Raw genomic sequence first — 14,321 nt, 5'->3', positions numbered from 1 at the left:
CACACACATGCGCTTAATTTCAAATGTTGCCTTATTTTAACATTAATTGAAGCCAATGAAATAAATATCATGTCGCCCACTGATGATCTTCTGGTGTCTTTGTGTATCTCAGACATGCAAGGAAGCATTTCAGCCAAGCGGAGGGTGGACAGCTGGATGAGGTTCGGCAAGTGATGGGCATGCTGGCCTTCCCATCAGATACACACATCTCCCCCTACAAGGTGAAACCTTAAGTCTTTTGGGAATGCCAATGTCCTCGGTGACACAGCTGAGGTGCATCAATCCGCTTATTTGTTCTTCTCAATGGACACGCGTCATGTCAATCAATGCATTTCCGTTTACACTCGGGGCTCATCATGATGAACAACGTTAATGTAATGACCGAGGAATCAGAAACATAACAGATCCTTGTTCACTGGCATAAACGTTGTTCCTATTAATAATAATGCAGCAGTGAAATGGATTGTGGAACTTTATTGAGACCAAGCAGAGACCGTGGTAGAGCAACATATCAGTCGCGAGAAGGCCTCTGTTTCCTTAAAAAAAAAAAATATGAACTCAACTCCCCCTGAGCTAATTTATGGCTGCTTTCAATAGCAGTGTTGTTATTTTTAAACTTCCACTTTAAAATACCCCTGAGAAACAGACTTGTATCATGGCACCACAACAACAATGCTTCATCTCAAAGAGCAATTTGCCTTTTTCTGCGAGCAGAGAGGTTGGACCAAGCCGAGCTACTGTGACAGCGTTTTTACATGTTCTATAGTTAGCTTGACAGAAGCAGAACTGAGCATCTCTGTGCTCATTTAGGGCTGAATTATCACCACAGTGGATTTTGTCAGTGCTGAAATCCCGATCAGTTATCACTCATTCTGTGGAAACAACTTCCCTCACTTCACACAAGCGGGAAAACAAAGTCACTGATGAATCAGGTTAAATACAAAATGTTGGCACTGTTGCTTAAAAACAAATACAGTCATGTAGCTTGTAGGCTGTCAAAACCAGTTGCCCAACTCCTCAAGTACACTATGTTTATAAGCAAAACATTTGAGTCTCTTTATCGTGATGCTGTAAACATTATACGCAGCGTCCGGAGGAGTCTACAATCTCAAACTACCCTGATGTTGTTTCCAGAGAACAGCTGTTACAACCTCTCAAGGGCAACGCTTCACATGTTGCTCGTGGGATTGAACATCCTGGTTACTTGTCTGTTGTGCGTTTACGTAACCGCAGCGGCTGCAATGTAGTTTAAAACATGTTTAAAGAATAATCATGTTATGTATAGGTAACAAAATAGCGTGTTGAGTTGTGTGACTCTGGTCTGCTCCTGGCTGTATGTGCATTCTCAGTACTGGGTCTGAAGTCTACCTTTGACTGGCTGTCGGTGTAAAACTCTCCCTGTTCCATCAGGATCTTTTGGATCCAGCCCGCTGGAAGATGCTGATCCAGCAGTTCCGATATGACAACTACAGACTGCACCAACTGGGAAACAACTCTGTGTTCACGATCACCCTACAGGCCGGTCTGTCTGCCATCAAGACGCCGTATCCTACCATGTTTTATTTCCATAACAAGTGGCCCCTGCCCTTTTTTATGATCTCCTTAGCCAAGCTAGTTTCTCTTGATTTATTTGTGCTGTGAAAAATAAGAAATTGTTTTTTTTAAACATTTTTATTGTTTAAACAAGATTCAAACTCCAGTTAGTTTAAGTCTTATTAAATGGGGTCTTGATCACACATAACTTGTACCCCTCTTTGCTTGCTCAGTTTAATGAAAGTGAAAATACTACCTTATAGGCTGTAAAATACAACCTTTATGAGTGGATTATTTCTTCAACTTTCCGCGGTGAGATAATGTCAGACATTGAGTAATGATCTCACTTATGATCCTTAACCTCCATGCCTCTTCCAGTCAGTGCTACAAGGAGGACGGTACCTCGAAGAACCCAGACTGCCCAGTTTGCAGTAAATCACTCAACAAGTTGGCCCAACCGCTGCCCATGGCCCACTGCGCCAACTCCAGACTAGTCTGTAAGATCTCTGGGGAGGTCATGAATGAAAACAACCCTCCAATGATGCTGCCTAATGGATACGTCTACGGCTACAATGTGAGTAAACAAGATGAGCGATGAGCGACATCCAAAACTACTAGTATCATGAGCTAAAGCTATTTCAGCATAAGCACTTTCAAAACGCAGTACGGAAGAAAGAATCGTACAAATCTTTGTTATTCCGTCTAATTTACTATTCCCTGCTTATTATCTCTTCCAGTCCCTTCTGTCCATCCGCCAAGATGACAAAGTGGTGTGTCCCAGAACCAAAGAAGTCTTCAACTTCTCTCAGGCTGAGAAGGTCTACATCATGTGATCACTCAGATGACCCGTCTGAGTTTTAACATGATGAAATACGGCCCCGTCGTTCATCACCTGTGACCGGGCCTACCGAGAGAGCCACCTGTGGAGCTGTGATCCAGTGCCCCCTCCCCCAAACAGACACACCTGGCATTTCCCACAACCCCCCTTTCAAAACATGATCAGTGCAAGTTTGCCAGTTCTCTTCCCACTCCCATTTTACACAGAAACTGGGATCCTCTCCTTTGAGACTCTGGTTTTAGATGGGGCTAAAGAAGTTGATTGATCTGATCTATTCAAGCACAGGGACTTTCAACATTGTCATAATCTAACAACAGAAAAGGCATCAGTCCTTTTCGGGTGGAAAAACTGCTAGGTAGTTATTTGATTTTATTAAAACAAATAAAACCTGTTGAGGTTACTTTGACTCTTCACTAGTGGTGTTCCTTTGTTCCTAAAAACAGACATGTGCAGGACTGTGTTAACTCACTCCATTAAACAGATTAACACATGAGATTTGGGCCTTTTTAAAAGGCAAACATGGCTGACCTCTTGGTCATGTGGTAGCATTTCATTCTGTGACGCATGTGGTTGACAACCTTTGTCTTCTAGCCATATTTTTGGTGGGTTGTTGTTGGAGGTATGTTAAAAGCCTCCTGTTTAATCTGCCTACCTTTTGCATTTCATCCCCCCTTGGTCGTGAAAACGGAGCCTGATTTGGGCCGAAGGTTAGCTCCTTTTCAAATGTAAATATTAGTTAGGAATCGATCCTCATTTTAAATTTGGGAGTTTGGGGGACAAGTAACGACAACGGAGATCATCCTTTTGCCAAGATGCTGTGTGACCTGAACAAGTCTTTTCTGGAGTGTTGTAAACCTGATATAGCCAACAGTATCCTCAAGTTAACTGGTTGTTCAGTAAAACTTCTCATCTTTAAGGACGCTAGTAATAATAATTGTGGTGTATTTACTTCCATAATGAAATTTACGCAATATTCAAACAAGACAACCATCTTGGATGTGTTTTCTTTTTTTCTTTTTTATTGAACAAATTGTCTTCCTTTTTCGTGTTTTGAGGTTTGACATTTGCAGTTCTCCAATTTCTCTATTTTTTTTCTAAACAAAAGTACATATCAGTGAATTATGGATATTTTTTTCTGTTTTAATGATGAAGCCCTGGCTACTTTTTATTTAATTAAACCTTTCTCGAATAGTTTTGATTTCATAACAATTTTTCCACCAATGAAGAAGACAATAAAGAGAAAAGCGGTTCTGGTATTCTTTTCTGTCTTAAGCTCGGCGATCGTTGAAGTCTACTCTGCGGAGTTGCCGTAGAATAGAGGTACACAACTAATAACACTATACGTAGTTACATGCACACAGTACATGCAGCAGAGTGTCGCTTGAACAATCCTTTTTTTTTCAGGGTAAACTTTTGGCCATCTGAAAACATCACTCATCCTCTATAACTTTGAAAACCTGTTATAGAACATAGATGGACTGAGTATGTGACTAGATTAAGATGTTCACACATTTTGGACTCATTGAAAACAAATGGCCCTCAAATTGTGAAAATGTAACCCCAAACAGCCACAGGAAATAGTCCCAAAACTGAATTCAGTTTTATGTTCAGACATGATCAATCTGTGGTCATTCATTTCTTCCATGTGTTTCTTGACAAACCAAAAGTTGCCTCATTTGTGTCCATAAATGATTTGGAACTGTATCTGTAATGACACAGACTGTCCTGTGTATTTGTGTCGGTAGAATAGATAAAGGGATTGTTTTGTGAGCGGTATGCCTCATAAAGATTTCAGTGAACTTTGATTTCAGTGTTTCATTATTTTGTTTGTGTCCACTTTGCTTCGTGGGCTCCAGCATTAACATCCCTAAAAGGCCAGGGAGGTGTGGCGAGATTAACCATTCACTGCAATTCTGTTGACATGGAAATGAGACCGAGTGTTGTGTCTTTCACCTGAAACTACATCTCTGCGGTTGGAAGAGGATTTATTGTTCTGTGTGGGCATTTTTTTAAGGTCAAGCAGTTGAAAATCATGCTTACAGGTATACTGTAGTGTTGCTCACTTAAATGCATAGGCAAGGGAAAACAAAAATAGACACATTTAATAAGCTTTGGCAGTACAATTGATTTTGTGGGCTTTCACTGCTCCTTCCAGAACCCACAAAAACTAAACCTTGATTTTTGTGTGATGTCATCAAAGTGCCTCCAGCGAGGTTGTTCAGTGTGCTCTTGCATGACAATTTAGTTGTTTGGGGGGAGGATGCAAGAAATGATCAATAATTTCTGTTGAGCATTCTGTAAATGCAAGGATTCACTAACTATTATGTCAAACAAATTAGGAACATGGGTTGAACCTGATGCCCAATTCTAGTTTACAAAAAGCCCAATGTGACATCTTCAAATTGTTTTATTTGACCCCAACAACCAAACACCCCAGACTACACAATCACAATGGCATATGGCAGATCATCAAACCCCCAAATGTAACTATAGGTTAATAAACAAAAGTAACAATTGCATATTTATAGACTTTAATTATTACAGAAGAGCAGCGTGTTGGCTGTATATTTCCAAATGAGTAAGAGGTGTCATGGTGAAGCTGGCAGAAGCTTTTTTTTTTATATTTTGCCTTTGCACTCACTTCTATAAACTGAAATATGTTAAGCCAGTTTACTACAAGCCCGTGAGGCTATAGACGTCTAGCACTAATCAGGCGACTATGGCTGATTATGATGAAGTATAAACTGTTGTGAGATTTCACTCAGTAGTAGATTTCAACTATTTTACTTACTAATTATAAGTAAGAAGAACATTTGATTAATTCGGCCGTCTGATATTGGGAGCATCATCTCTTGCAGTTCTTAAGCGTAGCTTTGTGTTTATCTTTTTATTTGCATTTATAAATATTAGCACGACAGCATTGATCGATGCCGTTTGACACCATGTGACACATACACTGTCCTGCAACGATACTGTGCTAATGTTTTCATTAGTATGTCGTCGTTAACTTTAATATTTGTAGTAAGTTTAATTCAGTAGTTTTATACGTTTTAACAGAACATCTGTCGTCTTTTGTCCCGCAATAGAAACAGCGGCGGACGGGAAGGGGCGTTACCGAAGATCAAACTGGTCTGACGTCACAACGCGTCCGGTATAAATGCAGCTGCGATCATCCCGTCCACCATTTTAAGATTAGCACATCTTTCAACCTAGAGCAACTTGTAGTTATTCAGCAATGACTGACCAGCTTTGCAAACTTTTCGTCGGCGGCCTAAACGTGGACACCGACGACGATGGCTTGCGCAAGCACTTCGAGCAGTACGGCTCCCTCACCGACTGCGTCGTCGTCGTGAACAAGCAGCTGCAGCGGTCCCGCTGTTTCGGCTTCGTCACATACTCTTCGCCAGAGGAGGCTGACGCAGCAATGGCGGCCAGGCCTCACACCGTCGACGGCAACGCGGTCGAAGTGAAGCGCGCCGTGGCGAGAGAAGACGCCAACAAGCCAGAGGCCCTCGCGAAGGTGAAGAAAATTTTTGTCGGAGGTTTGAAGGACGACATCGAAGAGGAGCACCTGAGCGAGTACTTTTCGCAGTACGGTGAGATCGAGAAGGCCGAGGTGATCTCGGAGAAGGAGACCGGGAAGAAGCGAGGCTTCGGCTTTGTTTACTTCACCGATCACGACGCGGCCGACAAGGCGGTCGTGGTGAAGTTTCACACGGTCAACGGACACAAGGTCGAAGTGAAGAAAGCCCTGACGAAGCAGGAGATGCAGGCGGCCAACAGAACCGGCATGGCGCCCAGAGGAGGCAGAGGCCGGGGCATGAGGGGAAATCAAAATGGCTACGGCAGGGAAAGCTACGGCGCAAGCTACGGCGGAAACTACGGAAATGGCGGCGGCTACAACGGTGGTGGTGGCGGCGGCGGCTACGGAGGGTACGGCGCGCCATATGGCGGTGGTTACGATCAACAACAAAGCTACGGGAACGGCTACAACGATTTTGGCAGCGGCTACGGCCAGCATTCATCCGGCTACGGCCCAATGAAAGGGCCTCCTTTCGGCCAGCAGAGGAGCACGGCACCCTACAACAGAGGAGGTGGCGGCGGCGGTGGATACCCACGGGGAGGCTACGGCGGTGGCTACTAAAACTAACCACCCTAACACGAATCACCTGCCCTCCAGCCAGGATTTGGACGTCAAAAATCTAATTCAAAAAACGGGTCGTCTGCCGTGAAATCCAACAATGGCAGAAACCGGACACTGAGACACCCCCTAATCACCAGACCTCAAAAACCCAAACAGGTAGGAAGGTCACTTCCCAGAAAAAACCTGATAATAACGAGCAGATGGTGCCGTTCAACTAGGACACATTTAAAACAATGAAGAATACAAAAAACAGCGATCCCTTTTTTTATTATGTAACGTTACCACGCAAACCGCGTGTAGTTGTCGTTTAGAGTTGAATATTTTTTATTTGCGTTCTCGTTGGGTTTTTTGTTTTGCAAATTTCGATGTAGGATTGTTTTTGCTGATAATCCCAATATTTTGCATTTTAAGCAATTTAAGGTTAGTTTTTGTTTTCTGGAGTAAAACATAGTGTGATTTTCAATGTATGAGGACGAGAAAGCATGTTTTGTGGTCTTGGATTTCATAGCTTGTTATACATCAACTTGTATCTTACTTTGGTCACTCGGCTAAGGCGGGAACGTGACACTGCAGGATCCAGTTTCCTTGTTTCCTCCCCCACACTGTACTTAAACTCTCCTCACTCATAGTAATAGTTTCAGTATTGTTCATTTCTCATTACCTGTAGCAATATCTAATGTATATTGTATACTTTCATGTCTGGAGAACACAACCTACTGTTAAAACACTTTGGTATGCTTATGTATGTTCATTTTAAATAAAACGTTATACCACTTAGCTTAGTTATTTTACTTATTTAACCAGACTTCCTCAAGTTTATCCACAGGTTTTATAAGTGCCATCATCTTGATCTTTAGTTACATGGCGTCCCAGTTTATTCCTTTACACTCAGGTGGGTGAAATGGTAACCAAATAACTGTAGTCTACCCACAGCCATTTGCATGTAGGCTTTGTAGGGTTTGACCTTGTTTTAAACTTATGTGGTTGCTAATATGACTTTTTCCCTTTTTTTATTTTATTTGAATACGTATTTTATGTGGGCATGAGGGCTCTGATATTTATCTTTGATTATTCCTACTTCCTATTAGGTGTTCTTACTCGTATTCCAGTATGCTTTCCCAGCCATAGTAGCCGTAGCAGTTTGTTTGTAGGCTACATCAGGACCCTGTTGATTACCTGGGGTCGATTGTGATAGGAGTCTGAAATATCTCTTTAGGATATCCACATCCAGCAAACTAGGTATGTAAATCAACCTGTCTTCACTCTGTGTTGGTCAACAATGTATGGAATATCTTTGAGGTGGTGCACAAGTGTGCCATTATTATTTAAGCTTAAACAACATAACTGACACTATAATCATAGCTCAATGCGTCTTATATAGCTAATCTTAAAATAACAAACCAAATAAGGGGGGTTACTTGATTTGGTCTTTAACTTTAAGTGGGTGGAAGGGGACCCAAATTTTGTTCCACCATTTAAATGAACTAATGGAACGAGTAAATTGGTGTCTCTTCCAGAAAACTTTGCTTGGTCCAGTTTCTCACTCTGCTTCTCTCCCATCTTCTTCAGGTTGCTACGGTAACCTGGGCACGAGGACATCACCCCCGAAAACGATGGGGTGTGTCTCCCCGCCGGCCGGGGGGTACCGAGTGCGGTTGTGCCTTCTCCCCCTCAGGTGAAGTCCGTTTTCCCAAAGGATTGTCCAGTGTGTGTGTTTTTTAAATGCGTTAGGTCTCGTGGGTTTTATTCTTAAAGGTTTTAGGTGAAGCGGTTTTGAACACACAGTGCCCCAGTGCAATCCTAGATGTCTCCCCAATGACAGCACCGAGTATTAAGCTGGACCTGTGACGACGTTTCGAGTGATTACTTTTAAATGCCTGTTTGGAGGTTTATGTATTAAACATTAATATTTTGATATGATTTTTAAAGTCTTCTGTTTTTATTCTTTGATTTTAAAAGTGCTGAAGATGACCTGAGAGAAATGGTTTGCACTTCTGGGCACTGTGAAATTCAAAATGTAATAGGAACGCTTGGTTAAGCAGCGCAGTTAATGCATAAATGTAAGTCTTTGCAACATCACAAACTTACAGGTATCTTCTTTCCTCCTTCTGTAGTACGGGTTAATTAAATGGGAAGGGCATTAATTGCCATTCTGCGCGTGACATCCATACAATGCAAAGAGCCCGGAGGCTTAACGTGCATCTTGTTTGGGCATAATTGTCTGCAAACTTGTTATAACAAGGCACAATGATCGAAAGTACCCATGTGTGATGTGCACAATATTGACCTTAAGCCTTCTCAGGTGGCAATGCTATTGAACAACTCTACCAATAAAAACTGTGTAGTCAACATATTTTCAGAAGGTCTGTTGGCTCTCACGATGTTTGCAGCAAAACTATATAGTGCAGTTTACTTTGCTGCTTGTACCTGTAACTAGAGACGAGAAAAAGGCTGCAACTTGAACTGACTGTTCTTTACATTAACTTTAAGTTAGTCAGAAGTCAACATTACCTTTGTATATTAGTCTCACTTTTGTAATTAATACATTTGTATGCGCTATGATTAAGAGAAAGATGTGCTTTTCTTTTTTTTTTTTTCCCCAAACACAGTGGTAGACCAATACTCTGGTGCACTGTCAGTCTTTGGCGTTTTATCTGCTGGCCAAGTAGTTTATCAATACCGTGCAGAAAATGTACAATTGTTGGTATCTGTGTAGGGTTTTAGTTTGTTACGGTGTGCTGGTAATTGAACAGCAAAAATCAATTCTTCTGCTCTAAATCATTCCCACACAGATCAAGACAAATGTAATGTTCAGCTTTTCTACTTTTATTTTTTTACTTTTTGATTGAGCTAAAGTAACCATTTTAGAGCTCAACAATAAGCTCTTGATGAACAAATGATACATCCGACAGAAATCTTGCTTCCTCAATTAAGCAGCAGTGAATAGATTAAAAGAACAAAATTACGTCAGTGAGACATTTTGAAAAATAAAACTGGCATTTTCATTATAAGTCTTGACTGGAGGCATATTGATTAAAAGTACAACCTTCAAACAAATGTAAATTACAGAAGTAATGCTTCAGTTTTGTAACATTGGAGGAAAGTACATTCCTTCTGCAAGTCCTGTCTGATGTACTTCGACGATTCAAGAGATGTAGTGTGACTTATTTTATGTAACAAATACTATGTAACTGCTTGACATGGCGACCGAGTGTGAATTGTACTTTTGTTCTCTTACCTCTTTTTAGGATAATGGCGCGTGACGAATTCTGATCATCCCATAGGAAAAGGAAACCTGTCATGTTGGCCGTGCTTTTATGAATCTACAATAAATTATATATTTTTTTACACCAAGAGTTGTTATGTTACTTATTTACATGGAGGATAGTTTGGTTTGCATGTCTCCCATGATGATGCCCGTCAGGAAGGGGTCAAAATGAGGTTGTGAGCTGATGGTCATTAAATGGATAAGGTTTGTAGAGCTGGTGAAGTCCCAGAGCTCAACGTTGGCGGCTATACTCATGTTTCATCCAACCAGACTCCTAAAAGTCTTCTGATTGGAGTGCAGTTTCAGGACTTTGGAGTACTGTGTGTTCAATCCTTAAAATTGTTGATGGTTATAAGTGACCAATTTGGTCTTGCCTGTGGGAAGATCATTACTTTTGCATTTTTAATTGAGACTAAGAGATTGGTAAAGATTCTTTTGATTGCCGTCGCTTTCATGTGTCCCATTTACAGCATAAATTGCATGTTTTTTGCACTTCAATATGTATATATTTATTCACTCGTATTTTGACCGTTTAATGAGTCGTGCAGTTTTCCTGTTTTAGTGTCAAGTCAACAACTTCATTGTGTGCTCTTTTTTTTTTTTTCTTTTTTTTTATGTGCCTAAAATACTGCATTGTGTTTATCAGCTGGCCTTTGTTGACTCACATGTAGGTCAGTGAAATAGTCTGAAACCATTGGCAGGAGAGGGCATCTCAAATGAAACTGACCCTCTAATAAAAGAAACCCTGCCTTTTCCTTATTGGTAGTCGGACACCAATAAGGAACACATGCAGCATTCAATAAACGATACTGCAGCATTTCCTGTAAACAAGTTTGTGTCAAAAACAAAGCTGCAGAAATGGTTAGTGGTAGCTAGTACAGCTAGTACTGGCTCATAACGAGGGCGTGTTGCAGCCTGCGTTAATCTTCATTGGTGGAGCTCTGGATAGTTTTCCAGCAGCTTGGTGGGGGGAGGGGTCTGAGCTAAATTTCACTTACTGTGAAATGACTGACTGACTTCAGCTTACCTCAATCGTACACTAAGCCCTTTGAGGCTGAACTGGGTCAGCACTGTTTAAATATATATGTATATTCAAAATAATGTTTGCTCAGTGTGTTACTGCTTCATTTTGTATTTTTGCTGAGACCAGTGTGAGCAGTTCTCAGACTAAATAAATTATTAAGAGGACATTATGTTAAAGTTGAAGCCATCTGTTCTCTTCAATGTGTTATGTTTTTTAATCTGTTTTCAATCAGTTTTGACTATAGACGTATGACAAGTATTTTGTATTCGATACACATGGTAAATCATTTCTTTGACTTCTCAGAGTGATCTCAGAGCAGATACGATCACAATAATTTAACTGCATTTAACATCTTAAAAGCACAGACCTACAATGCCAAGCACTGATCAGTCATATTTACTAACAAAAAAGACAGGAGTTGAAGGGTCAGCTATTATGTCACAGCCACTGAGTAGCAGATGTTTGACAGTAGTATGAAGAAAAAAACTGCTTCATCAAAAAAAAAAAAACTTAGTCATGCATTTGTTGTTGGCTCAGTGTTTGCTCTTCCTTGTAGGCTTTACTCTATAGTATAGTATTGATAAGGTTGAAAGGCCTGTGTGACCACTTTTCTTTTTTTCTGAAGCAATACCTAAAGAGCCTAAGGGCATTATGTTATCATTTGTGTTGGACAATTTCCTTTGTCAGCATTTAAATGAAACAGTACCACATTTTTATATAACATATGTTTTTATTCAAGGCCGCAATTAGACAGATTGGGACATTGTCTCGGCAGCACACCAGCCCATATATATTAAGAAGTATGTTAGGATACCCTTCAACTTGCATTTTTAATTTGAAAATCATATTTTTCCTTTTGTAGAAAAATGGTGTGTTTAAAGAGCATTGGGGCTTTATCGTGATGAAAGTGAGATGACTGTTTAATTTAAGTATGCAGCATCAATGCTGTGTGTTGTGGTTGTAATGTACCAATTATATAAAAACAGGGTCATGAATCTGGACATCTTTTTATGTGTTTTTAATTGTACTACTAGAGTATAACGAACGACCACAAAGGTTGAAATTCACGCTTCCCTTTCTTCTCAGAAATTAAATCTCAGATTTTCGACGCCACTTGAAGGCAGCAGCAGCACGATTCGTCTGCGAGCCAATGGGAGCGATGACTTTTTCAAGATGACCAATCAGCGGCGGATACGTCTTACGGAGGCAATATGTGTCAAACGGCCCGCCCTGACGTTGCTCATTGAAGAAGAAGACGGACGGTATCGGTATACCATCCACTGAAGAGATTCAATCATGTCTACCAAACTTTGCAAGCTGTTTGTCGGAGGACTGAACGTGGAGACCACAGAAGATGGCGTACGCAAGTATTTCGAGCAGTTTGGCACGCTCAACGACTGCGTTGTGGTCATGAACCAAGCGCTCGGCCGGTCCCGCTGTTTCGGCTTTATCACCTACTCGACTCCGCAGGAGGCCGACGCAGCAATGGCGGCTAACCCACATGTCGTCGAAGGCCACGACGTGGAATTGAAAAGGGCCATAGCGCGAGAAGACGCCAACAACCCGGACATCCTCGCCAACGTTAAAAAGATTTTTGTCGGCGGCGTGAAAGACCACATCGAGGCCGAGAACCTGTCCGAGTACTTCTCCCAATTCGGCGTGGTCGAGAAGGCCGAGATCATCTCCGACAAGCAGACCGGCAGGAAGCGCGGCTTCGGCTTTGTCTTCTTCGAGGACAACGACTCCGCCACCAAAGCGGTGCTGACCAAGTACCACACTATCAGCGGGAATAAGGTTGAGGTGAAGAAGGCCCTGACTAAGCAGGAGATGTCCAATGGCGGGCGCGGCGGGAGAGGTCGCGGAAGGGGAATGCAGAGCTATAGCGGCCCGAGAGGAGGCGGTGGCGGCTACTACGGCGGCGAACACGACGGCTACGCCGGGGGTTATGGAGGCTACGGCGGCGGAGAAGGCTACGGTGGCGGCGGCGGAGGTTACGGCGGCGGAGGATACGGTGGATATGGAGGGTACGAAGAGGCAGCCTACGACAACCAGATGGGCGGTGGGTACAGTAACGGTGGCTTTGGGGATGGCTACGGACAGCAGCACTCCAGCTATGGTGCCGTGAAGGCGGGCAACTATTCCTACCGGAGCGGGGCTCCGTACAACAGAGGCGGCGGTGGAGGTGGCTACGGCCGAGGAGGCGGAGGTGGGTTCAGCGGTGGCTATTAGGGCCCCCACCCCCAATCCCTCAAGTTTTTGTGATGTTCATTTGGGTAAATTCTGATTTACAGCGAACTTGAATTTACACGCACACACGCACGCACACACATTACACACACGCCCGGGTGAGGGGTCTTTGTTGAATTCAGTCAAGGGAGCAGTGCCCATCACCCACACGGAATGAATGAGACTGTCCTGGATCCTGGCTCCCCCCGACCCGGACCCCATCTGTCTTATTCCACACATTATGGACTTAACTACTAAGAATTGGAAATTGTTGAATTGTACTTTTTGTTATGTAGGGAAAGGGGGGATACTTTCTTTGAACCATTTGTAAAACCGTAATCAATTTCAGTCACTGCTTCTCAACTCGGAATTGAGTTTGTTTGTCTTGCAAACCAGCCAGATGTGTCTGTTATTTTTGCATCATGAACTCAGGGTTTTAAGTGATGTTGGTTGCAGTGTCGGGAAGCATGGGACTCTATCGCTCGAGTTTCTTGACCCTAAACACTATCGTGACAAAGTGTTGTTTTTTTGGAAAGATGTGTCACGGACTGTTTTTGTTATCTGTAAATTTACATTTTCCACCCGTCCCATTACAGGCTTTTGTTTAGATTAAACTGTTTTTGAAATCCATGTGTTCAGTTCACCCTTATGTTTGATTCTGCTTTTATTAAAGTTTTTAATGTTTTGAAACTCTATTAAATCTCTCACTCTTGATTCAAATTGTGTGGGTTCCATTTCAAATCATCCTTGTGAAAGTTAAAAAGTTTGCTTTCTTTTTTATCATCACTTGGATAATCTGCCTTTTTGTAACCCTGTGAAGATCATAAAGCTGCCGCCAGGAGGGGGTATTGTCTGTAAATGCGCGCATGTCAAAGCATGCATCCTCATTTCATCGGCCATTTTACACCGGCAAGGATTTACTTAGAACTCGTGTGAACCGAAAGCGGTAGTTTATAGGTGATTTGTGCCACAAATGGCAAGGTTTTATTGTTAAAGAATGTAAATTCATAAGAAAATACTCGCAATCGAGGATTGAAATCCAAATATATTCACCATTGCACACATGGATGCAGTGTTAAATATACTGATTTGTATGTTTTTCAAAATAAAAGATTTTTCTTATTTAGTGATGTATCATTGAATCTTCAGTTGCCTTGTGTGAGCTCGTTTAAAACGGGGTAAATGTATTGCAGTATTCAGTTCCACAATGACTAGTTTCTTCGGCAAATGGGGTTGAGTTCACCTTCAGAAACCCGCTCAAGTGCAGTCATTTTAAGAAAGCTGAGCC

At 42.0% G+C, this 14,321-nt stretch overlaps 3 protein-coding genes across 7 annotated transcripts in view; all 3 read left to right on the top strand.

Moving 5' to 3' along the window:
* maea (macrophage erythroblast attacher, E3 ubiquitin ligase) overlaps positions 1–2,784 on the top strand; it is a 74,368-nt gene extending 71,584 nt beyond the window's left edge. For all 5 annotated transcript variants that reach the window (XM_068593907.1, XM_068593899.1, XM_068593890.1 and 2 more), the window contains 4 exons: positions 113–221; positions 1,411–1,544; positions 1,912–2,107; positions 2,271–2,784. In XM_068593907.1, the coding sequence (XP_068450008.1) occupies positions 113–221; positions 1,411–1,544; positions 1,912–2,107; positions 2,271–2,366 (535 nt within the window). In that variant the 3' untranslated portion in view covers positions 2,367–2,784. The remainder of the gene's footprint in view (positions 1–112; positions 222–1,410; positions 1,545–1,911; positions 2,108–2,270) is intronic.
* A 2,755-nt stretch (positions 2,785–5,539) lies between these two features.
* On the top strand, positions 5,540–7,292 carry LOC137796124 (heterogeneous nuclear ribonucleoprotein A0-like). Its single transcript, XM_068593820.1, has one exon. The coding sequence runs from the start codon at positions 5,607–5,609 to the stop codon at positions 6,513–6,515; it is 909 nt and encodes a 302-aa protein (XP_068449921.1). The 5' UTR covers positions 5,540–5,606; the 3' UTR covers positions 6,516–7,292.
* A 792-nt stretch (positions 7,293–8,084) lies between these two features.
* On the top strand, positions 8,085–14,159 carry LOC137796114 (heterogeneous nuclear ribonucleoprotein A0-like). The gene is made up of 2 exons (XM_068593810.1): positions 8,085–8,190; positions 11,894–14,159. Exon 2 carries the CDS (start codon positions 12,104–12,106, stop codon positions 13,034–13,036), a length of 933 nt encoding a protein of 310 aa, XP_068449911.1. The 5' UTR covers positions 8,085–8,190; positions 11,894–12,103; the 3' UTR covers positions 13,037–14,159.
* The last annotated feature ends 162 nt before the right edge of the window (positions 14,160–14,321 follow it).

The sequence above is a fragment of the Clinocottus analis genome, unplaced genomic scaffold, assembly GCF_023055335.1.
Source record: "Clinocottus analis isolate CAN_PGR_092001 unplaced genomic scaffold, fCliAna1.0.p SCAF_10, whole genome shotgun sequence".
Lineage (NCBI taxonomy): Eukaryota > Metazoa > Chordata > Actinopteri > Perciformes > Cottidae > Clinocottus > Clinocottus analis.
This window is presented reverse-complemented; position numbering and strand designations above follow the sequence as displayed.

Excerpts from the sequence above, each read along its gene's own strand:
- LOC137796114 (XM_068593810.1), top strand. The coding sequence starts at position 12,104 with ATGTCTACCAAACTTTGCAAGCTGTTTGTCGGAGGACTGAACGTGGAG.
- LOC137796124 (XM_068593820.1), top strand. The coding sequence starts at position 5,607 with ATGACTGACCAGCTTTGCAAACTTTTCGTCGGCGGCCTAAACGTGGAC.